General features: G+C 43.2%; 1 protein-coding gene across 1 annotated transcript in view; it reads left to right on the plus strand.

Moving 5' to 3' along the window:
- CACNA1C (calcium voltage-gated channel subunit alpha1 C) overlaps window positions 1–27,226 on the plus strand; it is a 416,820-nt gene that overhangs the window by 345,777 nt on the left and 43,817 nt on the right. The window contains exons 30-31 of the mRNA XM_054514808.1: window positions 12,993–13,076; window positions 13,746–13,829. Of these exons, the coding sequence (XP_054370783.1) occupies window positions 12,993–13,076; window positions 13,746–13,829 (168 nt within the window). The remainder of the gene's footprint in view (window positions 1–12,992; window positions 13,077–13,745; window positions 13,830–27,226) is intronic.

Genomic DNA, 27,226 nt, shown 5'->3' on the forward strand with positions numbered 1-27,226 from the left:
CTCATCCATGTCTGCAGTTTTGTCAGGAGGGTGCTAACAGTGAGCTCGAGCCATTTGGGGTGATTAGGGCTGCTGATAAGGAAAACATCCACTCCATGCCCTGCATGTCCTTACAGAGTATTAATGTGCTGCTCTGAAGCAAAACTCTCAAATGGACCTCAGTGCTTGTTTTGGCTGATGCTCATAAACTGATTCAAGACTAGTTACTTCAAAGAGACAGACAGTCTAAAAGTAATGCTGTTGAGCCAAGGCTTTTTGCTGCTTTGTTTTTCTAATTTTATAAATTCTCCAGCCAGTCTCCTGAGCTATTTTCCAATTCCTGCATGGAGAAACCTGCTGCTGCTGCTTCAGACTTTTTCCAGGGAAAACTACTGAAGGGAATGAGGTGCTGTGCTGTCTGTGGTGCTCACAGCTACCACTGTTCCATCTTCTTAGAGAAGAAATCCCCACAAGAACCAGTCCAGGAAGGGCCAGCTGCTCTACAAAACCTGCCTGGGGTTTATCTTTTCAAGTTAAAGACAGTGACTTAAAATTCCTATTCATATGAAGCCTCACCATCTGTCAATGTACATGCTAATGTGAGGATGGATATTCCTCCAGGAATTGCAGATCTTTCCAGCTCCCTGGAGTGGGCTGCTTTCCTGATGAGCCACATCTACTTTTTCTTTCAGGAAAACACTTCATCTGTCCCCTTATTAGCTAGGGCAAGACCACTAATCCAAGAGTTATGAATTTTCTCCTGCTGTGCCTGTCATCTCAAACTAGGGAGGACATGTCCACGAACTACTGCTATGCATAAAGTAAAGCACATGATCATATATTTTGTCAAATCTGTGCCTGAGTGTGGAAAGGGAATCTTGGAGATTTCCTCTGTGGAATTATGACTATCAGAGAGACTGCAGATCACAAGTCTATTCCATTTACCAGACACTGTCAGCACCTTTCTTCCCTGGGTGTTTATAGATGTTACTTGTAAAGCAGCCTGTAACAAACGCCATCTGTCCTGCCTCAGAGAGTTCCTTCAGTCCCTCATTTATCACTGCTACTTAACTCTGCATTCCTGCCATTCTTACTTGTCATTTCTGTGCAGCAGTTCGGACTTCAGGGGGCTGTTTCAAACAAGCTTCACACTCAGCACAAGGCACACAGTCCCATGTGATCCCAGGAAGAGCTGTGACCCTCTGTGCTGTGGAAGTCACAAGTGCCACCCATGGTTATTTCTCAGCCTCCCTGTACTGATGGATCTACGTGTCCTCAGTGTTTCTTTCTCCCCTGATGCATTTGCGCTTCTTTATTCCTCTTTAAGCTGCTCTCAGTCAGCGTTTATCATGCATTTGATGTACAGATATTTCTTCTAAAACCTGCAAAATGACTCATCTGTTTTTGTTCCCTTTTTACCAGTACATTTCTCAGGCTTTTATGCCTATAAACAGATCTTTGAGCAGTCTCTCCTAAAGTCACACTGGCTGCTTCATACTACTCACATTCTTCTTTCTCACCAAAACCATAATCTGTTATTCTTTGGTCAGGATAGAGGTTTCAACATTTTCACAAACAGCTGAAATTTATATCCATAGAAACAATGCTGGTTAATTTTGGAAATCTAATGCTTTTTGTACTTTTTCATTCTAGTACATGTAGAAATACCTGTATAGCTTAGGATGGTGCCCTGGCAGTTTTATTTCTCCAGCTTATACAGAGAAAGGGAAGTAAAGACATTCTGCACAGATAAAAAATATCAGGAAAACTGGTTACAACTGTGTGGTCTTTTGCTCAGAGCTAAATAACACTTCGGCTCCATCCAACAGGAATCACATTTAGTTAAAAATCACATGCTCTGGGATGCAGTATGGTGGCATAAATTAGTGGTTTAAGCTGTGTGAATGTGAGCCCGTGGTGCAGGCAGCTGCCTCCTTCCATGGACTGTGGCCACACGGTGCTGTGTGGCCAAAAGGGATGGTTGTCAAGTGGCTCTTACTTTGCAGACTTCCTTTGCTGGTTTTGGCAAGTGCTTAACCTTGGTAGCCACCTAATTGTTTCCTCAGCTTCAGTATCACCCTTTCTGTTTTGGAGGGGCAGCCTCTGCATGTGGAGTATTTGATGATTGAGTCAGGTACCCCTGCAAGAGGAAGGTCAGCCTCCAACCACCACCCTGGCTTTGGGTGAAAGAAATACTTTAAAAGGCAAAAGAAAGCTCAAGAAAGCTGGTTATGTGTCAAAAGCTGTGGGTGGGGAATAATGTACATCATTTTAAAAAAAGGAAGAGTGAGCTCTGCTTGATGTTGGGTAAGGAGTAGAGAGCATGGAGAGAGCTAGGAATGATGAGGTAAGACAGTTTGCTAGCTGAAGAAAAGGAAAGAACAAAACCAAAAAGAACCAACAGGTCTGAGAGGAAAAGAGGGAAAAGCCAAGTCCATGGAGTAAGAAAAGCCATACAGATAAGGAAGAGTGGGAAAAGATAAAATATCCTTAAAGGCAGAATGAAAAAGATAAATTTAAGACCTTGAAATAGTAAAGTATTAATAAAATGGGGGAAGAAATGATTGGACAAAAAGTGATGCGAGGAAAAGAAAAACAGAAACAGGACTGAAAGAAAAAGTAAACATGGGAAAGGATTTTTAGAAAATTAAAAACTGAATTAAAACCCGTACCTTTTAAGCTAATGAGCATCTTTTTGTGCTTCTAAAGTTCCCTGGCAGGCATCCCAGGTCTCCATGTTCAAGCACACTAGAACCTCAGCCACAGAGCCCCCTGTGTACTTTCTCATCAGAATAAATTGCAGTAGAAATTGGGTACAGTATGTTTCCCTGCTTCTGTGGATTAAACTCACCCTGTTTCAAAATGCATCATCAGGTTACCCCAGAAAGTCTTTCCTTTTTCACCTCAAATTTTGTTGTGGTAAAGTCTGAATGTCTTGTATGTTCCTCTGGATTTTCTATACCACCAGTAGCCCAGCTGGAATTAATCTCAGCTGCTTCAGTGAGCCCAGCAGCTGCCATACACCCAGAAATCCCTGAATTTGTCGTGCCCAGATAAAGACACCAGTGACTGCATTTTGTGTGAAGTCATCCTGAGTCTCAAGGAATTGCTGAATCAGCCTCAAGAGTTTTGGAAATAAACTAGGAAAAGGGGATAAAGAAAATCTCCCTTCATTAATCACTCCTCTGCTTTCTCTTTCCTGTGATTACCTGTCAGCCAGGATTCCCATGCATTTTGCACAGGATACACATCATGCAGAGACTTGAGCCTGTTGTCTTTCATGTCCACAGGTCTGGAAGGAAGAAGGAGCCTCTTTTCTAAGCCTTTCTGAAAAAGTAAATACTAAAAGTACTGTATGTCAGAGCAGCATGTTTAGGTGACTTTGGTGGGAAGAAGAACTTGGAATAATTATTCTGGACATGGATGACCAGGTCATCCCAGTCCTTTGTGCCCATCAGTGGGTTGGCATAGTCAGCTGGTAGACTTGCTCCTGGGAGCTGCTTGCTTGACAGAATTTCTGTCTGCCCATATGTCCAGGGAAAGGAAGGAAAAGAGAGACTAAGGAGGAAAGTGAGCTTCTCACAGCCCAGTCTGTGCCACAGCATTCTCCCAGCAGTTCAGCACTGGGGCTTTCTCACAGACCATGGAAGACCCCTCTAGCCAAGAGCCAAAGCCTGGATTTGTTATTCCAGGTACTTAATTGAAGCTACTCAGGAGAGAGTGCTGCCAACTTGTTACAAGGCAGTGAAATTTGAAAAAGAGGAACTACAGGAGCACTACTCCTAGTGCTGGCCCATCAAGTAGGGCCTTGAATAATAAATCTTCCAGTTAATATAGAGAAAGGAAATTTGCAGCAGAATGCTCAGGGATGAGGTTGATTTTTCTGCAGTTTCTACAAATGAGGAGTTAGCTAGCAGATAGCTGCCTTCTCTATCATGTGAAAGCACAGGGAATCCTCTTTGGTGGCTTCTAGATTTCACTGAGCTCCTCACCAGTTCCTGAGTGTGTGTGGGAGAGGAAATCTGGCCCTTCCAAACACTTTAAAGGAGAAGAAAGTAGTGCCAGACTAAAGTTGTTCTATTGTGCATATGCTTATATTCTGAGATGGCATAGGCGTGACTGAGCCTAAACAAGTCATGCAGTGTGAAAAACACTTGGTAGGTGAATGTAACAGAAGAAAAGAGATGGATGATGAGAAATGAAACTTTCACCCTAAATCCTAGCTCATGACTCTACTTGCATCTGGGTCAGGAAGCATCAAAGCCTTCCTTGTCAGCACTGGTTGATATCCTGTATAAAGTGGCTCTTTCCCATTTTATTGCAGAAAATAAATATATCTGGCACAGAGATATGAGCAGAGTGCACCTTATTTGGTGTCTTTGTTGTTGCCCCTAAGAAAGAGGCCAACAACAAAATAGTATCCAGAACAAACTTCCCTCTTCAGGAAAGGAGCTTATCCTTTCATATTGTGGTGGAAACAGTTGGTAAGGGACAAAAAGGCTGTTTGATCTGCTGCTCACTGTGTTAGATCTGTTGTTTAAATGCAGGATGTTCTCCTTCCTGGAGGACAAGGCCAGCAATTTTCTGCAAATAGATCCTCTAATTACTATAGAGAACGTGTGAAATCTCTAACATGGATCAGCCAGAGCTGTGCAATCCTCCAGCTTTCTGAAGGATCAGTGGAGAATTCAGTAGGCAGGAAAGGCTGTTAAAGGAGCTGTGTAAGAGCTTCAATGATAGAGGACCTTTTCCTTCACAGCAAACATACCCAGAGAATTTGCATATTGCTGCAACATTATGACAGATGTATTTTCAGTCTGGCACTTGGGGGTTTTAATGTCGTTATAAATGATCAAAAATAATTATATGACTGCACAATGCAACAGTGTGGGAAGCACTGTATTAGCTATTGCGCTTAATTATTTAATACAGAAAATTATCCACATGACTTTAAAAGCCCAGTGGGATGGTGAACCAGGGCCTCACTCACAGCAGCAGCAGCAGCAGCCTGGAAAGGGAACAGTGCCAGGGAAAAGCAACAGACAAAAAATCCCAGCCCTCTGTCACTTCCTGTGAGGTTGTTTTAAAGGGTCCAAGGCTCTCAGAGAATCTTCACATAAGAATGGTACCAGATAACAGGCTGTGATACAGCACCTGTTGAGAACCATGTGTCATGTCAGAAAGTGATATTTCCACTGGCAAATGGAAACCTGGCTGACATCTAAGAGAGGTGATCTCCCTTCTGTCATGCATCTGGCTTTTGGAGACCTTGGAAACTTTAGTTTTCTTTGTTTCTGCTTCCCCAAGAGTCAAATGAGAGTAATCATCCTCTTTTGGCAAGTTATGATTGATGGATTACATAAAAATAAGTATTATTTTACTACCTACTCTAATCCATATAAAATTAAGCCTTTTATGAAAATGAAATAACTTAAAAGAAACTATCTAAAAATCTACAGCTCACACCTACTGTGCTGTTTCTGGAACATTGTGCCTTTCTGCCACTCAGCAGCCACATCAGAGCAGTCCACAGCCTCTTCCCATGCTTCATACAGAGAGAGGGAAGCTGTTCCAAGTCCAGCCCCATATTCAGAATGCTTCTTCACCCACTGCTTGCCCCTGTCTCATCTTCCCACAACTTGCAGTGACTCTTCACTCTGAGAGATGTGGCACTTCTGTTCTTGTAGCCTGAGTTTTCCTTCTTTTGAATCATTCTTGCCTGGGCTGGGATGTCAGTCCTACTTTAGGAGACAGACCATCTTAAACAATAAAACCCACCCCCTCTTTTCATAGGACTGTTTCATATTGCTGGGTTGGTTTATTGCCTTCAGGAATTATTTATTGGCCCTCATCAAGACATGCTGCTTCTAGACCTTCCAAAGTCTTTGAGCACTTGCAGCTTCTTCCAAATGGAATTTGACAGCAAAGTTCTCATGGAATGCCCTTTGTGATAAAAGATCTGTTCACCCATCACATTCATTTTTCAGTCTTTCTGGTAAAACCAGTGCTGATTTTGTTTCTCTTTGCTGAGAATAAGTCTGGTTTCTGGCTGCAGGGCAGTAATTGTTAACTGACTGCTGTGAGCTTACTGCTCATGAGAAAAAGGGCCTGACTCCTCATGGGGTATTGCTGTGTCACAAAATACCTGTGGGAAAGTCAAAAATGTTTATCTGATTTTCTATGTGGACGGTAAAATTTATAAGAGAACTTTCAGCTATTCTGCCACCATTTTCATGCATTTATATCAAAAGGCCTTAGTCATTATTGTTCAGAAGCATTACTCACCCTTCCTTCAAAGGCACTTAAGAGCAATCCAGGCCAAAAATTACATCAGGATCAGCTAGTTGAATCATCTAGTTTCAGCATGCTTTACTGCTATAGTTTCCTCAGGCCTTCTCAGCATATTGTCTAGAAATATACTCTTTGCTATGTCTAAGAGATGCTTTCATAATAAATGCCTCCGTCTTGCCTTTGTCATGCTTCTTTTCCAGTCTTTGGAGGACTTGGGACCAGAAATTGCACTTCCAGCCTCGCCTGTGGCTGAGAGCCTGTGTATTTCAACCACTTTACAGTAAATGAAATAGAGGGAGATGTAAGATGACTGTGCCACCAGGTGCCAGCACCTTCAGCGCCTGAAGGGGGCCCACAGGAAGGCTGGAGAGGGTCTTTTTGCAAGGACACATAGTGATAGGACAAGGGGGAATGGCTCAAACTGAAAGAGGGCTGGGTTAGATTAGAAAAAAATTCTTTACTGTGAGAGTGGTGAGGTCCTAGCACAGGCTGCCCAGAGAGGTTGTGGGTGTCACATCCCTGGAAGGGTTCAAGGCCAGGCAGGATTGGGCTTTGAGCAGCCTGGGATAGTGGAATGTGTCCCTGACCATGGCAGGGATTGGAGCTGGATGATCTTTAAGGTCCCTTCCTGGCCAAACCATCCCTTGAGTCCATGTAGATGGGCATGGAGGCACTCACAGGGCTCTTTAGAAAATACAATTCTGGTGACATGAACTGGATTGAAAAATCTGGAAGTGGAAATTCTCCATTCACAGATATGATACAGTCTTTTCTAGTCACATCTTCCAGACATTATCATTAGGTGTGTAGAGCATAAAAAAGAGATTCTCTATTTCCAACCTCCATAAATGTTAATAGCTTTATCTAATAGTGGCCTGGGGACTTTGGTTCAGGCAGTGGGGTTTTTTGGGGTTTTTTCCTGCGATGAAGGTATTTGTTCCCCAGAAGCACAAGCAACACCTGTAATTTGCTTTAGGATCTACAGGATCTCAAACAATAATCAGGAAGCGTCCACTTCAAAGTGGCCAGTAACAAGGTACCTCAGTTTTCTAGCAATGACCTAGAAGTAAACATCTGAGGTCTTTTTCCAGATCACAGAGCCATTCATATCCTCCAACTCTTTTGTTTCTGTCAAGGAGAGTGTTCAGGATGCCCAAGCAGGCCCTCGGACCACAAGGGACACCTGTATGCTTTCACAGGTGCCCTCATTGTGAGAGAGAGCATGAAACAAGTGAGGGAGGATAAAGGGAAACATCAACATTTTTGAGTGTCCATCTTGGGCTATAAGTTGGTCTTGTTTTCTTATGGAATAAGCAAAGAGTCATGAGGCTCCTTCAGAACTCACCAGAACAGTCCGGAGTGATGAAATGCTCCCCTTTTCTTTGCCTGTCTGTGGAAAGATTTGAAGGAGTAGAAGGGAGCCTTGTTTAATTCCCTGCAGCAGTGACTCATTACAGTGACTGGTAGGTGAACTGCAGGGACTCTGTCTCAGAATTAATCCATCAGTGGATGAGAGTTGATAGATAGTATGCAAATAGATGCTGTTTACCTGCAGCCTGTCAGGAACTCCAAGCAGCTGCATCCTCCACTTGATTCCTTCTCTATTAACATTCTGCTAATTTCCCTGATTGCTGTTATGGCTAAATGGTATCTCAGCACAACAGAATTTGCATCTGACACACATCTCTGGTCCGTGTCTGGAGCTATTGTAGCTTTGTAAGATTGTTCAGGACACACATGAATCCCCCAAATCTGCTGTGAGAGCATGTGCCAAGAGCTGTGGAACTGTGCAAATGTCCTTTGACTCAATCCTGTCCCTTTTGCAAAAGTACTTTCAGGGAAAGCCTCTTTTAATGAAGTCTGAGAACGGACTCTTACAGCTCTAAAAAGCCTGCAGCATTTTCAAAAACGAGTCCTTGTATTAACTAAATATCAGCCAGACTAGCAGTTCATCTCATTTTGTAAATCCCTAGCAAAGTCTGCTTTGCCCTTTACAATCAGCGGGAAATTTTCTCTAAGAAATCCCACTGAGTATCAGGGTATCAGCCCCTTTCTCTCCTTCCTATGTACTCTCTTCAGCTGATTTAGACTTGATGCTTCCTTTTGTTGTTTTAGCATGCAGGATTATTTCAGAGAAGTGGTAGCAAGGTCATCCTGCAGTTTGCCCTCTTTTTAAGCTGTGCAGTTATCTGTGTTTCAGTTTCTCCTCCTTGATGCTTCATTCCTGTATTCATAAATACAAACCTGCATGCATGTCCTTCCCTTTTTTTGCTACAGCACTGAGGCATCATCTTCCACTGGGGACCATCCCACCTACATTCAGATCCCGCCCAGTGAACAGCCTTGACCTTGCTGTGCTCTTCATCTTTAGAGAATTTTTTTCTCAGAAGGGTTTGTTAAATTTTTCCAGCTACATCAGAAGAGGCAGAAATGAAAACCTGTGACTAAGCAGATAAAAAACTACATGTAAACTAACACACAAGTGACCCTGCAGGTCCCACAGGTCTCAAAACCCAGCCAGTACCACAACTCAGCACCCTTCCCCTGAGGACTTCTGTGCTTCTGTGGGGGTGCACAGCACTCCAGCTATCATATTCTTGTTATGGTCTCCAGGTGACTCTGAGCTTCTGATATACTCCCTTGGGCAATTTTCCCTCTTGTTATTACTGAGGCTTCTTAGATGTCCTATTTAGGATCTCGTATCCACAAAAAGTAGAAGAAATGGTGTCCAGAGATGTCACTGCCTCCTAGCACCTAAATAAAACCTAGTTTCTTTAACAGCTAATCTCAGCAACTAGGAAACCTAAAAATGATTGGCATGCTCATTTTGAAATGTCTGCTCCTCTCACACAAATGAGATTCCATTCCAGTCAGCTACTGCATATTTATGCTCAGCCTTTCATGAATTTATTGATCATGTGGTGATACACTATCATTTGCTACCTTTGGGGGGGAAAAAAATGGGAAAAAATGTGCTCTACTGGCGGGGCTATTTCATGCTTCCTGAATACTCAATCCAATCCTCCTGGTCTCTCTCTGTCCTCTTTTCTCCCCAAAAGCTTCATGGATCTCCAAAGTCATCCCACAAGAGAGGGTGACTACCATTCCCCAGTAAACCCCTGAGGATGCCATTATGTGGCATGCAATAATAGCTAAATCAGAGTCAAGCCTCTCCCTTTATGGGTAAAATATGGTATTACACTCTAAATTCCTGTACTGCAAAAACAAACAGTGCCATCAATTCATTTCCAGTCAGACCTCCACCCTCTTGGGAAAAGTATGCAGAACTTTCTGGTGGGAAAAAATATTTTGGAAATACAACCTCTTTACTAGAGTGAAAGCTCTTCCCTCATTCAGTTCATCTTTCATGAGCCACCCTGGTACACTCCAGTGGGGAATGTGGCTTGAAGAGGTGCTTTGAGGTCACAAGAGGCAAATCCTGAGGGGTGTAGCTCACTCTCATTACATACTCATAACTGGTGACCAGGTTATGAGGTCTGATCCAAAGCAAAGTCCCAGGGGGCCATTTGTAGGTAAATGTCTCCGGGGAGGGTGGGTGGCTTTTCAGGGAAGGATTCCATCACTTGCACCCCAATGAAGCGTCTGTGCTCTCTGTTCCCTTGAGCTCTCTTTCTGTGAATAATATCTTCCTGTTTTTCACCCTTCTGTTTGAAACACAGAGGGAGCAGGTGAGGAGGAAAGGAAGGTTTTTAAACCCATGTGTTTCATTAATCCAACACTGGCATTTTGGATGTGGGGTTGAGTAAAACTTCATTCATATCCATGGTTCCTCTCTATCATTCATCTAAGAGACACAGGAGGAAGAGAAGAGCTCTCTGTGGTCACCTTACAGCCACACAATAACAGACTGGGATAATGCTCTTTCTGGGATCCCAGAGCAGACCAGCCCATGACTTTCAAGCAAGGATCTTGCTGCTGAGACTCAGTAGAGCATCCCAGGAGAAAGAACTTGCAGTGTAAATTTGGAGCAACACTGTTGAAGTCAGCAGAGTGGCTTCAAATACACTGTGGTGTCTCAGAGGTCCAAAGCCGCTATTTTTGATGGCAATGAAAAAGGGACCTTTACTTTCCAGGCCTGAATCCCTCCTGAGATGTGCCAGCTCTGTCAGTGCAGTGTCATTGATTCCAGTGAGATTGTATTACTACTACTGGGAGCAATAAATCACTGAATGGCTTTGGTGGTCATCTGAGGACAGGGTTTGATGCCACTTTGTCACCTGGGTTCTGTATCAACAGCAAATGCTGGTTTACCAGAGCAATGATTATTGGGCTCTATGTAAGAAGCTGCTCAGAAAAAAGAAATTGTAAATTTGGTTACACCAAAAACATTCTTTGCAGTATGATGCCAATCATAGTAAAAATACCAAATGTCTGTCACTAGAGATTTGAAAATCATTAAAAGTCATCATCTAAACAACACATTTTGGATCTTTACCCTTGCAGCTGCCCAAAATCAAACTCTTGGGTTTTTTGAAGTTGTTTGGATTCCTGCTGAAATTCTTACTAATTCCTAAATTGTGCAATTTGAGAGGAAATAGAAGAGAACCATGCTGTTGAACACTCGTATTCATTTGGCATGTGGGCAGTGCCATTGCCTTCTGCAGGACTGTGCCCATGGACAGGGGCAGGAGGATTGGGTCTGTTGTCTTCTACTCTCTGCTTTGATCCTGCAAGTGCACTGTCTGCCAAGGTCGCATCAGGCTGCAAAGGCACTTTGTGTAACTCTGTATGAGCTGTGTCTATCCTTCATTTATTCAAAATGCGTTTGCCTCTACAATTTAATCTGCTGTTCTCTCCCTCCCCTTCCTCTTGGTGAAGTCTAATTACAGTTTTATTCCAGGTCCATCTGGTTGTTCATGATGCTGGACATCACTGCTGAATCCATTCTAATATTTGTTGTGTATTTCTAGGCTGGACGCTGAATAATAATATTCTCTGAATTTGCTTTTGCTCCTGTTTGCTTCCTCCCTGTTGTAGCTAATTGTGTAGTAATGTGTAGCCATGGGATGGTTGCTCCTTCCAGTGTAGATCTGCTAAGAGAGTTGCCTATTTCAGGCTGCAGAATAAAGGTGTGTTATTCTGGTTTTGAGGAGAAGATTTCAAAGTCCCCTCTACTGGCTTCCTTCACTGGCTCTGGCATGGAACCAGCTGGGCAGTGGCTTTTTCTGCTTCATATTTTCTTTTCTTTTTTTCCTGCCCAAAGTGTAATGTTGTTCATAAATGTGAGCCTCAAAGTCTCATGGAGGCAGTGTTTCAGCAGATAGAAAGACACTTTTTGCCAGTGCCTGCTCCTTGTGATGGTTGAACCCACAGTAATCTGAGGTTCCCAAGCCTGACTTTGTACAGTGCCAGTACTGGGATTTTTTTTTTCTTTCCTGTCTTTAATTATTTTTTTTTCTTTTCTCCTTTTTGCTTTCTGCAATGCTGCCTGGGAACACAGGCTCACACTTTACCCATGACCTGACTCTTGGACTAAGAATAGCAGTCACAGTGCAGCTCGGGTTCAGTCTCACAGGAGACGAGCTGCAGCTGGGAAACAGGGAGGTCAGGTTAGCCCATGCTCACTAAACCAAACACATGAAAGGAGCATGGAAGATTTTGTATGTTTGCCTCCTTTGAAGACTGCAGAACAGGGGCAGGAGATTGGCACAGGTACTCAGTGAGCCAGGATGAATTTTCTTTGCTCATGACATTGACTTGTAGAGGAAGTTTATATAGAGGTTCATCCCCTAGGCTGAACAGGACCCTTCCAAAAAGGTCCTGTGTCCTTGCAGCCTATCCACCAAAAAATTATGCAAGATAAGGACAGTAAGCAGTGCTGATTAGCATTTCCTGAGCTCTGCTTAGGACAGTGAGATGTTTGGGGTGGCCCCTGAAGTGATCAGCCATCCCTTGTCCTGGACAGCCAAGGTGACAGTGCTGCTGTGGCACTGTCCTTAGCAGGAGTGAGCAACAGGTCTGGCTCTGGGCAATGCTAAGGCAAACTTTGCTCCTGCTGGGACAAGCCAGGCTGCATTCACAGCTCCATTTTGTGGTGCAGGTGTGCTTTCAGAGTAACAGAGATACCAGTCCTGCTCTGTATTATTGAGACGAGACCTAAAGCATTACTGAAAGAAACTGTAATGACTGAAATGATACTGACTGTGGCTGGGTATAGAGAGAGGTGAGATTTAGATAGCACATCCCCAGCTTGACTGTGCCCTCTCCTCCATGGCACAGCAGCCAGCTATTCCCTGTGCCAGCACAGAGCTCTACAGCTGGAACATGGACTGGGGGATTGATATTGACACTGGGGAGCCATTTTTTGAAGAAACCACATTACCCTATTCCTGTACTCTCCCCACTAAGTCAAATGGGAAGGGTGCTGCATTGCCAGGAATGGAGATGTCTGGAGGAGCTGGTCCTGCAAGCCCCATTCCTGCCAGCAGCCACGCTCAAAATGATCTGTGTGACTTCCCTTCATCCCCTGTCTCAGAGCTGGAGGGGAGGGTGGCTTCTCTGGAATCCCATGAACTGGAGAGGGGCTGCTCACACGAGTCAGGGAACCCAGGCCTAGGCTACAGCTTGAGACACAACAAGTAGACTTAAGAGGAAAACCCCTTGAGGTGTCAGGGCAGAAATTCTAATGGTAATTTTGAACTGTTTTTGTCTGTCTAACATTCCTTTTTAATCCCCATCCTGCCTGCCCCTTCCTTATGTAGGGTTACTTTAGTGATCCTTGGAATGTTTTTGACTTCCTCATCGTAATTGGCAGCATTATAGACGTCATTCTCAGTGAAACTAATGTGAGTATTACTCTACCCTCCCCAGGATACCACCACCTCCTCCTCCTCTGCTGTTCCTTCTCTCTTTCTCTCTTTTTTTCTCTCTTTTTGTTTTCTGGTTTTTTTCCCTCTAGTCATGCTTTTATTGAACTTGCCGTCGTCCTTCTCCTTCTCCCAGGGAAAAAAAAAGGAGGGGGGGAAATGCCTCCTTCTTTTTCACTTGTCATAGCTGGCCCCAAGGCTGTGACTGGTGAAAGCGCACAGAGTTTGGGGTGTGTGTGCTTTTTTTCCCTCCAAAAGGTAGACATGCTTGAGTGTAACTTTCTGACTAACCAGGCTTTTGTTGATACCCTCCATCATGTGAAACGTTACAGAGGTTTGAGCAACCAATACTGTAGAGTGGTAAGAGACTATTTAATATGCCCACATAACCTCTTTCTTTTCTTATTTTTTTCCTCTTCTCTCCCTCTTTCATGCTTTTGTTTCGTTTTTATTTTCATTTTATTTTATTTTACTTTTTACTTTTTTTCCCCTCTTTTCTCCCTTTCCCTCTTTCTCTCCCTCCTCTCTCTCTCTCATTCTTTCTTCCTCTCCCTTCTTTCCTCTCTCTCTCTCTTTCTCTCTCATTCTTTCTTCCTCTTCCTTCTTTCCTCTTTCTCTCTCTCTCCTTGGCTTCTCTGCCACATGCAGCACTATTTCTGTGATGCATGGAATACATTTGACGCCTTGATTGTTGTGGGTAGCATTGTTGATATAGCAATCACCGAGGTGAACGTAAGTAGCTGGCGTCTGTCCATGATCGTGCCTGCTCTAACATTCGTCTTTCCCGGGTTCTTTTATTTTTTTTCCCCCTCTCCCTTCCTCCTTTCTTTTATTTTCAGATTTTTTTTGTTTAATTTCAAAGCTCTTTATTCTTTTTTTTTTCTTTTTTTTTTTCTTTTTTGCATTTTCTTTGGTTTGGTTTTCTTCTGTTTTAATTTTTTTTTTTTTTTTGGAACGACTTAAAGGACTTTTTGACTGTTGCATCATTTTCTTCCCTCCATAATCCGCCTGGCATGAATTAAACTGTATAGCAGGAAAAGTGATGGGAAACGTGGAGTGTAAGTGGAAAAGCTCTTTGTGCCATGGGAAGCTGCTCGAACAGGACTTTGGTGTGCCCAGTGTTATGCTGTGCTTCCCATGGCAGCTCAATACTCTCCACCCCACAGAGAGATAAAGGTCAGTTCTTTCGAGGTGGAACTGAGGGAACCAAAACAGGAATCCTCCCTGTGCCTCCTCACTCAGGCTTCCTCCAAAAGAAATAAATACCAAATTGTCTCTGTTTAGAGGAATCTGCTCCTAATGTTCTGTTTCAAATGTGACTATAATAAACAAAGGTAGATAAAATAAAAATAAAGCAGAAATCCCAAAGGAAAACAAAGCACCAGAGTTCCGACCCTTTTTTTTTGTTTGTTTTCAACCTGATTTGCTCCATCTCTCAAATTGCACCAGCCCAATTGGCACTGATTGGCCCCACTCGTGCCCATCTCAGCAGACAGGTGAGTGAGCCACAGAGACTGAAATGAGCATCTGGTGTGCAGGAAATAAATCACACCAGGCAATTCTTTTCCTATATCTCTTTTTTTGGAGGTAGATGGATATAGAATTATAGGATAAATAGACAAAGGACAGGCAGGAAACACACAGATTTCCAAAAGAAAGACTGTGATGGGTTTATGAGCATGGACAAAAATTACACTGAAAAATGCAGCTTATAAAGGCCAGGAAAATAGAAAAATTGAAAGAAAATTGCCTGTAAATATCTTAAAGAGCAGAAAATCACTCATGAATTTTCAAAATTGTGTGGCTCTTGAATAAGCATTCCATCTTGGAATTATGTGCTGCAAAGGCAACCCATTGCAAGCAGAGAAGTGACAGCACAGTTTTCACTCATTGCTGTGTTTAGAGAAAAATAATCAGGCACCATTTTGAAAAATAAAAATGCCTCACTTGAAACTTTCCAACCAAAATATTTTCATATCTTGGTTCTAGTTTAATTTCTGTTCAACTTTTTTCTTTTTTTTCTTTTTTTTTCCTCTTTATTCTATAATTCCAAAACAGGAATATATATTCAAGCTGTAACATTTTTATTTTGAATAAATGATTTTTTTTAACTAGTTTATTTTCCTTGTCTTTTAAAAGAATGGAAAATAGTTTTTAACTAGAAAGGAACTTTTCTTTTGCATCTCTTAAATGTCCTGCTTTCTGGACACAAAAAGTTGCTTTCAACATTTCCCACAGAATGTTGTAAACAATCTTGGTTACCCTTTTACCAGGTAGAGATCAGTATTAGTCTGACTTTGTAGAGGGATGTTACAATGAGGCTGAAGTTGTTAATTTTTAAGAGTGAAATTAAAACCTTTTCTCTGCCACACTTGTCGCAAGCAAACTAAGTAGGGAACCTGGCAATAGCCTTCAGATTGTGGAAAAGTTCAATTCTCATCCATGGAGGGAGAACTGTATATGGCACTGGAGGGAGTAAGCACAGTTAACTGGAAATGAATCATGTTAAACATCAATAAGACTTCCCTGACTGATGTGTTTGAATCCATACAAAAATTTTCTAAGCAGAAAGGAAGGAAATCCTTTTGTTTTGGTACATAAATAGTCAGAAATCCTAGACTGCAGGAAAATCCAATGGGTCCTTTTGAAGAAATTCAGATTCATCTCCTCATTAGCTCCCATTGTCTGAGAGGAAGAGAGTCACAGCCAGGTGACCTCTTGCTGTTAGTGGTGAGGGATGCTCCCCTCCCAGGACACATCTGTGACAAGGAAATAAATTTCTATTTGGAGGTGCCCACTGGTGACTGGTGAGTGTCTAGCTTTGTTAGGTTTGTCTAGACACCCGGCTCCCAGACATCAAATTTAAGCAGTATAAATCACATTCATCCTCAGCATCTTGCTGAGACAGACATGCTGCTGATGGTTGTTGTGATCTTCAGTCTCCAGGGCTGTCCGTGCTGCTGTGCTTAATTGCCAGCCACAAGGCTCTGTCTCAATTCAAGTTCATGTCAGGCAAGGCCCAGAATCCAGTTTTCAGTTACAGAAGCCTACAAAAAATGAGGGTGTGCCTCTGTCCAAACAACCAGCAGCTGTCTCAGGTGAGGAGGCAGCAGGGTTGGCCCTGACTCTTTTAGTAAGGGCTGTGAAGAGCATTGTGTGATGGTCCCTCTGTTTCCTCTAAAGAATCCTTTCCTTCTATACAGTTTTACAGATCTCTGCACACATCTTTTTGTTACCTGGCATGTTTAAATCTTCTCTTTTTTATCTAGGCAAGTCCTTTGCTACTAGTTTCTAATGTTTGTTACTAAAAACTTGCACAACCTTTTGATGCACTGATAAATAAGCGGCAGCTGTGGATTGAGTTTGTTCTGAAATGTTCTGAAATCCCTTTGCACTTATAACCCTTATTGAATAAGAGAATGTTTTGTATGTTGGTTTGTCCTGTCAGATTCCCTCCCTGCTAGCAGCACTTGATATGTTACAGCTGTAGAAAATGGGCTTTGGAAGTAGCAGCCCATCTTGGACGGCCAAGCAGTGTGAGGCAGTTTATCAGACACACTTCTCCCCTCTCCTCGGGGGCTCGTTGCTTCCTTGCTGTCTGTGGGCTTGAGCAAGCCCTGCCCTGTGTTTCTGTACTCTGTCTTGTCTTGTTCCAAGAGACCTGGGGTCTGAAAAGGCCAGAAACAATAAACCCTAAAATGCCAACCAGCTCTACTAATAGGAGATGTTTAGACTGGTCAGGTGTAGGTAAAATATTTCTGCTGAACTCCTTAGAAGCTGAAGAGTGCTTGTGGTAGGATCTTGGAAGGTGCTGCTCTTGGAGTGAAGGGTCAGTTCTCATTGTGGTCAGTTAGAAGGGAAGATGGACACTCCTGGCACAGGTCAATTTGACCTGCAGCCTTTGACATAAGCCTGAAATCTGTGAGCTTCACCCCACGTTTGCACTCAGGGGAAGCAAACCCAGCAGGCACAGAGCTGTAGTTGTGAGGAGAGCCCTGACTGACCGACAGCCTTCACAGTGTGTGTGTGTAGATATGTGCTTGCTATTTGTGCAGTTCCCCATGTTCTGGTATGTCTTTCATTTTTTCTTTTGACATTTATTTTTGTTTCTTGAAAAGGGATTTCCCAGATCAAAACCTTCGTTAAGATATATGTGAGTGTGCATGGATGGGTGTTTGTGTGCGCACTCCATTACTGGTGCTCCATGTCCCTAAATGTGTTTGGATGCCTGTATGGGCCACAAATCCACAGGAGAGTGTCCAGACATAAATCCCTGTGTGGAGGGAAAGGAGTGTGAATGCAAGCACAAGTATTTCATGTGTATTTGCTGTTGATGGATTCAGGGGCTGCTGTGTGTGTAACTGAGCCCGTGTGACTGGCTCACTGTGAGAGCTGGACCTGGGTGTGGATGAGTGTGCCTGGGAGTTCCCTGAATGCAGGAATGCTCCCCTGCATGCCCGTGGGTGAGTGTGCACCTGCATGCCCAGCTCAGCACGTCATTAGCATGGCTGTGCATTCCAAAATAGTGGGAAGCCATGGGGCTGCAGGGGTAGGCCCCCCTCAGCATTTCTGAGTCCTTCAGGAAACCTTCATGTAAAACACCTCCATGGTTGGGAATATGTCAAGCAGTAAGTCCAACCATGTCAAGCAATAAGTCCATCTTGCTGCCTGCATCCTGGGAACATCTCCCAAGTCCCCTCAAGGAGCTCCACAGACACACAGAGGCAGTTCACACAACTGAGGAAGTGCAAAGGGCACAGAGAAGGTCAAAATCTGGAGGGTTTGAAAACTTCAGGGTGGTACAGTTTCTGCCAAATTCACCTTTAAATTGTATCACTCTGAAGCTGCATTTTCAGAGCTTTCCTCTCACTGACTGCTGTACAACTAACTTTCTAGCCACAAAATTAAGATTTGTTTTTGCCCCTAAAAAAGTTTTTTGAAATATTCAGTGTTTCTGTTTTGGGGCACTCTTGTGCCACTTCTTAAGTAACTAAAGAGGGAGGAAAGGACTTCTTAATCTTTTGTTAAACAAAAGAACTTCCAAGGCAGAGACCACCTCTACTGCTGTCTTCAAAACAAAGAATGGGTTTTGGGGAGTAAGATGAAAAATGGTATAATGTGTGAGGCCTGGGATGTAGGGCCTGTGGATTATATTCTTTGGACTTTTATTAGATCCCTGTACCTCAGTCTTCCCAACCGTGGAGACTGTTATTATTCCTTATGTTAAAAAAGTATTATTAGAGTTTGCAAAACCCCTTTAGAAGAAAATGTTGAGGTGGTAAAAATTATTACTCTCTATTATAATTAGAAATAAATCTGATAGGAGTTGAATAAAACCCAGCAGGTTTGGACTGTATCATCCCAGAAGTAGCCCCAAGCACAGAGTAGCACTTCCTTCCTTTCCACGTCAGCAGACACAGCCTGGAGTTGAGTGCTGTAAAGGTGACTAACAGCCTGCTGTCCCCTCCTTCAGGCTAAGAAAGTTTCTCATTATTGTTTGTTGCTCTGTATCAAATGGGAAAATCAAGTTCCATTTGTGCGGTGCCACAGTGCCCAAAGTGATGAAAGAAACACAGTTACACCCTGAGTCACTGGGAAAGCTCTTCATGTCACCTCCTTCCCCTTGGTCAGAGAGGAAAACTGACTTTGCCTTGGTCCACAGGGTCCTTTTTCCTTCATCCTTCCCCCTGGCAGGGTCAGACCAAAGAGACTGCGTGGCTCAGTGCTCATTTGCCACCAAAGCAAGGCTCACATCCGTGCCCACAGAGCTGGAGGAGCCTCTGGGGGTTGCTCATCCAGCTGCAGAGGGCGGCTCATGGCCTGTGAGAGCTCCAGGGGCATGTCCAGGTGGGAACACCTGTGTCTCCAGAGCAGCACAGTGACAGAGGGGGTGTTGAGTGTTTGATTCCATCTGTCTGTCTGGAAAGGCTGTCAGGGAGGGAGAGTTTGTGCCTATCTGTGGGCCTGTCTCTGAGGGCTTCTGCTGGTACCTCTGAGCACATCTGCATGTGCAGGTGCCTCTGTGTTTGTCAGCTGTGCTTGGGGGTGCATGAGGATGACTGAGAAAAACCATCTGGACTGGTGGCCACCCTGCCTGCTCATTCAGTGCCACAGCTGCACAGTGTCTGAGTGTGTCTGTGAACCCTGCAGGAGGCACAGGGGAGGAGGAGTTACCCAGCACAGGTACACAAGGCCATGCAGCAGATGTGATGAGCCAGGGGGTGAGCATGGTTACAAGATGAGAACTGTCAGGGGTAGGGAACTGGTGACTTGAGGGTTTTTGTGAAAATGGAATATTTTCGTGCATAAAATGCCCTCCTGTTGTAGCAGCACACGTTTCTCTAAGAGTGAACATTGCAAATGGTTTGAGATGGAAATGGTGGGGCATTAATGGGAGAGATGACAGGAAGGGAGTGCAGAGTTGTGTGTGGGCATCTGGGAGACAAAGGACTTGGGTGTCTCAGGAAGTAGCCCCCCTGTGAAAGTTAGGGAAACACAAACCCCACCTTGGTGTGTTACTTCCCTAAAAAATGTTGGTGAGGTCTGTTTTGCCCCAGCCTTATGGGTAATGGTTTGATGTTTGTCCTTCAGGTGTTCAGGAGAGCTGAGTACTTTATACCTTGCACTTCTGGAAAGTTTTCCAAGTTCTCTTAAGAAGTCAGCAGAGGGTTGCAGCTTGATTGAATCCTGAGTACTAGTGCAGTAAGGCCAGAGAAATACCAAAGCATTGAGCTCCCAAAACTTGGAGACTTGTGCAGTGATTTCTCATTTAGTCTATTTTATTTCTGATGTTTAAACCAGGCGCATGAGGCCTTTTTTTACAATCATCTTGCTTTTGGTGTCAAGAGGCTTCATATTATTTGCCACGAGCTCCTGCTCCCATTCTTTAGAATATCTGAAAGCCTATACCTAAATCTCCCTTTCACCCTCTCCTGCACTTCTCCCTTTTAACCCACACCCTGCCTCTCTTCCTTTTCTCCCTCACTTTCCTCTCCCCTTCTCCAGCCACACTAAACCCCCTGAGTTCATTTTCACTCCCAACCAATGTGTCTGAAGGCAGAGAACCAGGGCTGAGACCCTGCAGTCCTCGTCCAGGCGGCGCCGCCTGCGCCAGGACTGCAGCGCGCGGCCCTGCCGCCCTCCTGGGCACACACCCCTCCCTCCAAGGGAGCAAGGATCGCGGGAAGGACGACTTGCATCCAGCCTGCACCTCACTTGGGACTGCCATTCATCTCTGTCGCTGTGCCTGTCTGTCTGTCTTTCTCTGCCTGTCTGGTTCTCTCCGCTTCCACGCCCTTTGCTGCTCAGATTTTGGCCGTCGGCTGCCGCCACCAAATCTTTGCGGTTCCCACAACTCGCAAGCTCATGTAACCAAACCTTCTGAAAGAGGCAGAAAAGATCTCCCCCCACTCTCCTTTCTCCCCCTCTCAAATGCCATCTGGGTAGCAGAGGCCTCCAAATTATGTAGCAAAGGGCTGGAGAAGCACAGTGGCTTCTTTTGACATCCTGTGTTGTCACTCCCTTACTGCTGCCATCCCAGAAGTTGTCCGTAGTCCTGAGCTCTCCCTGTGTGCGTGTATATGTATGTGTATATGACTTGTTTTCTTTCTGGAAAAACTACTGCTAAAATTGGTGGGGGGAAGGAGGGTGGATTGAGTTTGCCTTTTTTTTTTCTTTTTTTTTTTTTTTTAATCTGGTGGTGTTTTCTATCACTGGAATAATTCAGGTAACACACCACGGTGGCTCCAGCTGTAGGAAACCATGTTGAAGCATGGTTGTGAGCTGTAGCAGTGGCAAGTGCTTTATTTTGCCTTGATGAACTTCAGGAGAGCTGCCCTGGACTCTTCCACAGATTAGGTTTAGGTCAATTTGAATTTGATCACTTCCCATGCTTAATCAACAATTTTAGTGCATGTTTTTCACCCTGTATTGGTGAGAAAGAAGTATGGTATGACTACCCAACCACAACCATGTTTGAACAGGGTTATTTTTGGTTATATTTATGTATATATTTATCATGATGATGGGGCCTCTTTTTTGTTTTTTGGTTTTTTTAATTTTAATCTCTTTTCTTTAAAATGTTGGTATTTTGAGTGCATTTCCAGAGTTCATAATGTGAGATGTTCTTTAAAAGAGGTGATTTTGGTAACTGCACAACTTTTTCTGTATGGAAATCTGTATGAAATATGGATTATCAGAAAAAAAGTATGTATTTTCTGCAAAAGAAAGGGATAGTAAATGCAAATGACTCCTTCCTCAGTTTATCTGAGTATTTGAAGTGTTGCTAGCAGTGCTAGCACTGTAAGAAGAAGGCAGGTAATTCCCACTTTGAAAGACTCTTCACACCACCCAATTTTAAGGATGTACCTCAATATTGTGATTTCCACAAAATTGTTATACTTGGCTTCTGACATTACTCCAGGCCCATGGAAAAATCAGAATGTATTTTAATGCAGGGAAGACTTAAGAGTAGCATAAAAATAAATTTGTCTTACTGGAAAAATTTAACCACACATATTCTCGTTAATTAAAATAGGAGAAACCAAAGATAAAGAATCCAGGAGAACAAATTTTTAGAAGCTTAATGTGAAAGCAGCAAAAAGAAAGTTAGACAGCCCTGTGACTGTAAGACCTGATGCATAAACCTGTCTGGAGTCCTTCTGAGTGAAAATGTTTAAATTGGTGGCCCACAGCATCTCACTGACTGCCCTGAGGAGTGAATTGTGCTTTTAATTAGAGCAGGCTTGCACATACCCAAAACCTTGCAGGGTTTTAAGGCCTTTAGAGCAGAAGTCCTCTTTTCTTATTTGACTGTAAATTATTGCTATAATAGTAAAAGCTAATAGTAGAAACACAAAGAACCACAGACCTTGTCCTGTGTTGGTTCAGTAGTAAAAATAAGTGCATGACATCTACATTTCAGTACAAAGAGCTCTTTTAAAAGCCTATATCCAGGTTTTCTGACCAGTATTTAATTTTACTTGTCATTTTTCTATCCCAGTACTTAGAAGAAAAAACCCACTACAATATTCTGGCCTCAACATCTGTGATATATTACAGTTATATTTCATTTTCCTCTTAATTCCAATGTGTTTTTCCACAAAGCTAGTTAAAACACTCAAATTAAAAAGAGCTACCCCAAGCTGATTATTTTTTTCCATTGGCTTGCTAGCCAGGATAAATCATTCCTTTTGCCTAGCAGAAGTTTCTTTTAACTTTCCCTGAACTCTAATAGAGATTGTATCTTTATATGAATCCACAGGAAAATCTCTTGATTTTTTTTCTTGACTCTTATATTCCTAAGATCATCTCTAAATATATTAATGTTAATTAATGATCTCTAAGCACCCTAAATTCCATGGTCAAAAAGGTGCTTGGGTGAGTTCAAATCCAGCTGGTTCTGTCATCTTTGGCAGTTCCCTGAAGCAGTGAAAGATGTTTCTGGCATTTAATTCTCTTTTTTCTCAGACCTACCTTGCTGAGAATGCCCAAGGAATTTTCCAGTGTTGCTGTTCTCCATACACAAGCTGCAGTAACAGAGAGGGCAAAAACCCCTGCATTTCACTCACTCAGTTTTGCTGCAAAAAGCAGCAAGCTAGCTCCTGCTCTTCATGCAAATCACAAGAGCTTTTAGTATTGGTGTACAAGACCTCACTGTGTGCACCATCTTGTACATATTTAGATAAATTCTAACTCATCCCAGGCTGCACTGCCAGTTGCAATGAAAGCAACGGAGGTGATGGAAGAAGGGAAGACACACACAAGCATTTTTTACTTTTTTTCTTCTTTAACTTGCTCTTCTCCCCCATCTTCTTTTCCCTAGTGATTTTCTCAGAATTTTGCTGAAATCTTGGGCAGCAGACATTTACAGCAATGCAGTAGGAAGTTCCCCTCTATCTTATCTAGCAGTAGATTTTCCTCTCTGTCTTCAGCCAGATCCCATCAGTCCAGGGAAGAGCTGCTCCCCTTGGTGAGCGTTTTTCTGTGAGGCACTGGGCAGCCTTTCAGCATGGGGATGGTACCAGTCTGCAAACCTAAAAGTACAGACCTCCCTTCAAATACACATCCAGTTGTGGGGGCTTTGCTGCTCACCCAGATTTGTAATCAAAGGTAAACACATATAAACTAATTCTACCCTTTCTAATATAGTCAATATAGCACCCTCATTTATCTCTTGCCTTGCTTCCTCTACATTCTCATACACCAGCCAGGCAAACACAGGAGGGGTGGTTCTTTTATTATTTCTTCATAGACATCTGGTTTGTAAGTGGCTGTGCTCTTACCTTCAATCCCTGATCTGTTCTTTGAGGAGACTGTCTGGCACAAGATGCCAACAAAACCACTTCTGCTTCATCTATCTCCCTGGGCATCTGCTAAGTAGGACCCATTCCCTGCTGCAGCCAGATGACCAAGCTGTGGGGACTGGAATCAGCTCATGATCAGCTGATTGATGGCCAAAAAATGTGACTTGGCTCCAATTGCTGTTGCAGGGTAATGGGACATCCCAGCTGGTGGCACCCCAGTTGTTGTCTCCAGCTCCACTTTGAAGCTCTGAGACACCAGCCAGCAGTGCTGCCTGCTGAGCCTTGTCTGAGGGGTTGGGAGAAAATCTCCTTCATCCAAAGCCAGACATCATTATATAAGATGAACAGACATGAAGGCAAAGATGGCTCATCTGTAAAGAAATACTTGTTAATAGGAAAACATCAAAACAAATTGATGTTTAGAGACAAGGAATTTGAGACTCAACTGTTTGACCATACTTGAACACAGTAAATCACACAGAGTGAGCATTACATATCATCTAAACAGTCCCTATCCTTGTTTGGTTTTTTTACCAAAGAATTCATCAAATCAATAATAATTTATTCTTGGAAAGATGTGTAGAACAAGAAAATGTTGCTAAGTAGCTTTGTAAGATCTATTCCCAGTCTCCATATGACCACTTCTAATGTTTTCTGATAATGCCTGTGATGGGCATTTCAAATCCCAGAATGACATGCACAGACTTTATTGTATCCCATAATATCACACAGGAATCCAATGAGACTGTAGGCTGCTTTTTTCCTAGGAAAATGTTCTGTATCAACATTAAATAACTTTCTAATTTAAAAGGCAATGAAAAGACATAGACTGGGAATTAAAAGTAGCTGCTACAAATCTCAGATGAAAATGGTTGATAACAATCTCTCTGTTTGGGCTGCTGGTATCTCTGGATATCCTCCCTTGAGCAAAGATTAATTACACAAAACTGACTGGGGCTGATAGTTCACCTACAGTCATCCAGAGCCTCTTGCAATCCACAGACCCAGTGCTTTGAAACCAAGGTGGATTGGGTTTTCTCCTGCTTCCACCAGCATGTGCAGCTCCTTTAAGCACCTTCATCAAAGCACAAGATGGCCCATCCATCTCCACACTCTCCCAGAGCCTCTGGGCTTTCCAAAGGATGGGTCCTGGCAACACTGCATGTGGAATCTTTCAGCTGGTAGCCTACCTGCCTCCCTTCCCAGGAAAACCCGCTCCTGGTCCAGAGTCTCTCTGGCTCCAGCACTCCCCAGAGTTCTACTGAGGAGTGGGGATTTTGCTGCAGACCACAGGGCTCCTTCCAACCTTAACACCCCCAGTGTAATCAGGACTTGTGCAGTACAACAAAGAAGCTACTGAAATTTCCTTCTGGACTCATATGCTTCTGGAACCCTACAAATTCCAAAGGTCTCCCTCCTCCTTTCAGCCTGAGGCTGACCAGAGAAACCCCAGAAACACCCAATACACAGACAGCACCAAGTTTCACTCTGTTCTTCATTTTTCCTTCTTCCTTGTCCTTTTCCCACACCATGAAATCCCATCAGCCAATTCAGAAATAATTAACAAAGATCTGCAGAAGTGCTCAAACATCCAGTGCAGAGAAGACAAACACAGCCATGGCAGCAGAAGGACATGCCTCTGGGAGTTTGTTTAATTCCTCATCAATCACCAAAATCCTCATAAATCACCAGTCTACAGGGAAGAAGAAGCCTGTAGATGCCACTCACCCTCTCAGCACAAATGGAGCATTGCCAAGTGTTGGACACAAAGTTCCTTCCTATCAGTGGCTCAGGAAGTTCATCTCAGAGAAGAGCTCTGTTGCCATTCTCATTTCCAAGGCAGGCTGTGGGATGCTACAAGAAATGGAAAAATCAGTTCTTACACAGTGCACAACAAAGTCATTTGGACTGGCATGGATGTTTTGAACAGTCCTTTTCTTCTGTTTTATTTTGACATCAAAATCAGTGTCATGCTCTTAGTAGACAAGAACCTGAGCAGGCCAAGTGTGTCAGAAAACATCTCCCAGCTTGCAGCCCTCCAGAGCAGCTGTGCTTTCACAACACTGCTGCAGGTAAGTCAAGATGATGGATTTATTTGGGTGTTTGGGATGGGACAACCTGGATTTGAAAATATCTGTTACTTGGAATGAAAACCAGATACAGGCCATGCTCCTTTCAGAAAACCTGTCCACGGGTTTCTCTCCCTCTTCCCTCCTAGAAAATGAAAAAAAGAGGAAAGAATAATGAATAATGTAATTCAGAACATAAATCTCTCTAAAGAGGTGGAGGAAAAGAAGACTGCCTTTTCCAGCACAGTGATAAATACACTGCTGAGTTTGATGTTTAAAAGCCATGTTAACTTTGCCTCAGGAAATGCAGTGAAGCACATTGGACTGCTCAGGAACAGAAATGAGGACACTGTTGGCATGGATGGTAATAAAAGTGAGGAAAGCTGGAAAGCTGAATTCTCCCTCTTGCTCTCTCTCCTTCTTGCTCAGTGGCCTGTTCTGTTCCCAAGGTCATCCCCCTCAGGCTGCTCTGGGCTGGGACAGACTGATCATCTCCTTGGGGAGCCATTGCCCTGTGAATCAAGAACTGGTCAGATGAAAAGCCAAGTTAAATGAAAAAAAAGTTCATCACACATGGCTCCTGGCAGAGGCATTCAAATCAGCAAAACCTCTCCTCTCTTACTCGAACAGAAGATCCTCAAAGTCTCTCCACCTGTAAAACAAAAAGCCCTGCACACATGTAGCCTTTCAACATTTATTTTCATGGCTCAATTTCCTTAGCACCTTCTCATCCAGATGTTCTAGGGCTTCTTCTGGCTGTCTGTCCCACAGAACTCAAATGATGAAGCACAGGCAAGCTGCACCTGCCTCTCTGAGTCAGACCAGTAGCTGTACCTGAAGATGAGCACTACATCTCTGATAGTGGTCAGTATCTGCTTCTTTCTCAGGAGCCTCCCAGGCTTGATTACCATGAGGCTTGATTTCCCAAAGCTAATGAGAGGGATTATTAAAATATCCTGAAAATTAAGAATAATTTGCATAGATATACTTTACCAATTGTTCTGCTTTTCTGAAAGTCATGGGGAAAAGTTAGAGCTTTTAGCTGTGTGAAAAGCAGCCCTTTCATTACTTGTCTCTAATTGTCAATCTAGGGCAATCTGCATAACCAAATAAAAGCAATTGACTTTCCTTATATTTACCTTAAGCACTTGGAGCCATAAGACTTCTGTCTGACAATTTTTGGATATATATATATATATATGAAAATAATTTATAAGCTATTCAAATTTGTATGATTTGCATATTAGAAGCTAATTAGAAAAGCAAGCTCCAGAATTTCAAAATCTTAGAATCCATAGGAAATGAAGGGAAAAAAAAACTGATAGCTGCAGGACTCATTTGCTTAAGAAGTTACCTTGCCCTTATTAACTGTATTCAAAACAGGCTTTTGTTGCATAGGGATATGGTAATGTTTCCCCTGAGGTCTGAGATCATGTGGAATCACTGAAGTATAAATGCATATATATTGCATTTGGATGAGCTGACACTTGGTGTCTCCTGGCCCCCATGAGTTAATGCAGGCAGAAATGTAATGGCAAACCTCATTGCAGATGTTGCATTTTCCCCAATTCCCCTCCTTGCAACAAATGAAATTTTAACTCCCTGCTGCAGGAGAGCTCAGTCTCCTCTGCAGAGCTGAGTATCAGCATTTTATATTGCACTGGAACACCCTCAGAGCTTTTTCCAGGGAAATCCACAAGGTATTCACCATTTGCCCCAGTAAAGGCAGCATCACACCCCTCAATTCCCAGTTTTC

The sequence above is a fragment of the Molothrus ater genome, chromosome 5, assembly GCF_012460135.2.
Source record: "Molothrus ater isolate BHLD 08-10-18 breed brown headed cowbird chromosome 5, BPBGC_Mater_1.1, whole genome shotgun sequence".
In the NCBI taxonomy this organism is placed as follows: domain Eukaryota; kingdom Metazoa; phylum Chordata; class Aves; order Passeriformes; family Icteridae; genus Molothrus; species Molothrus ater.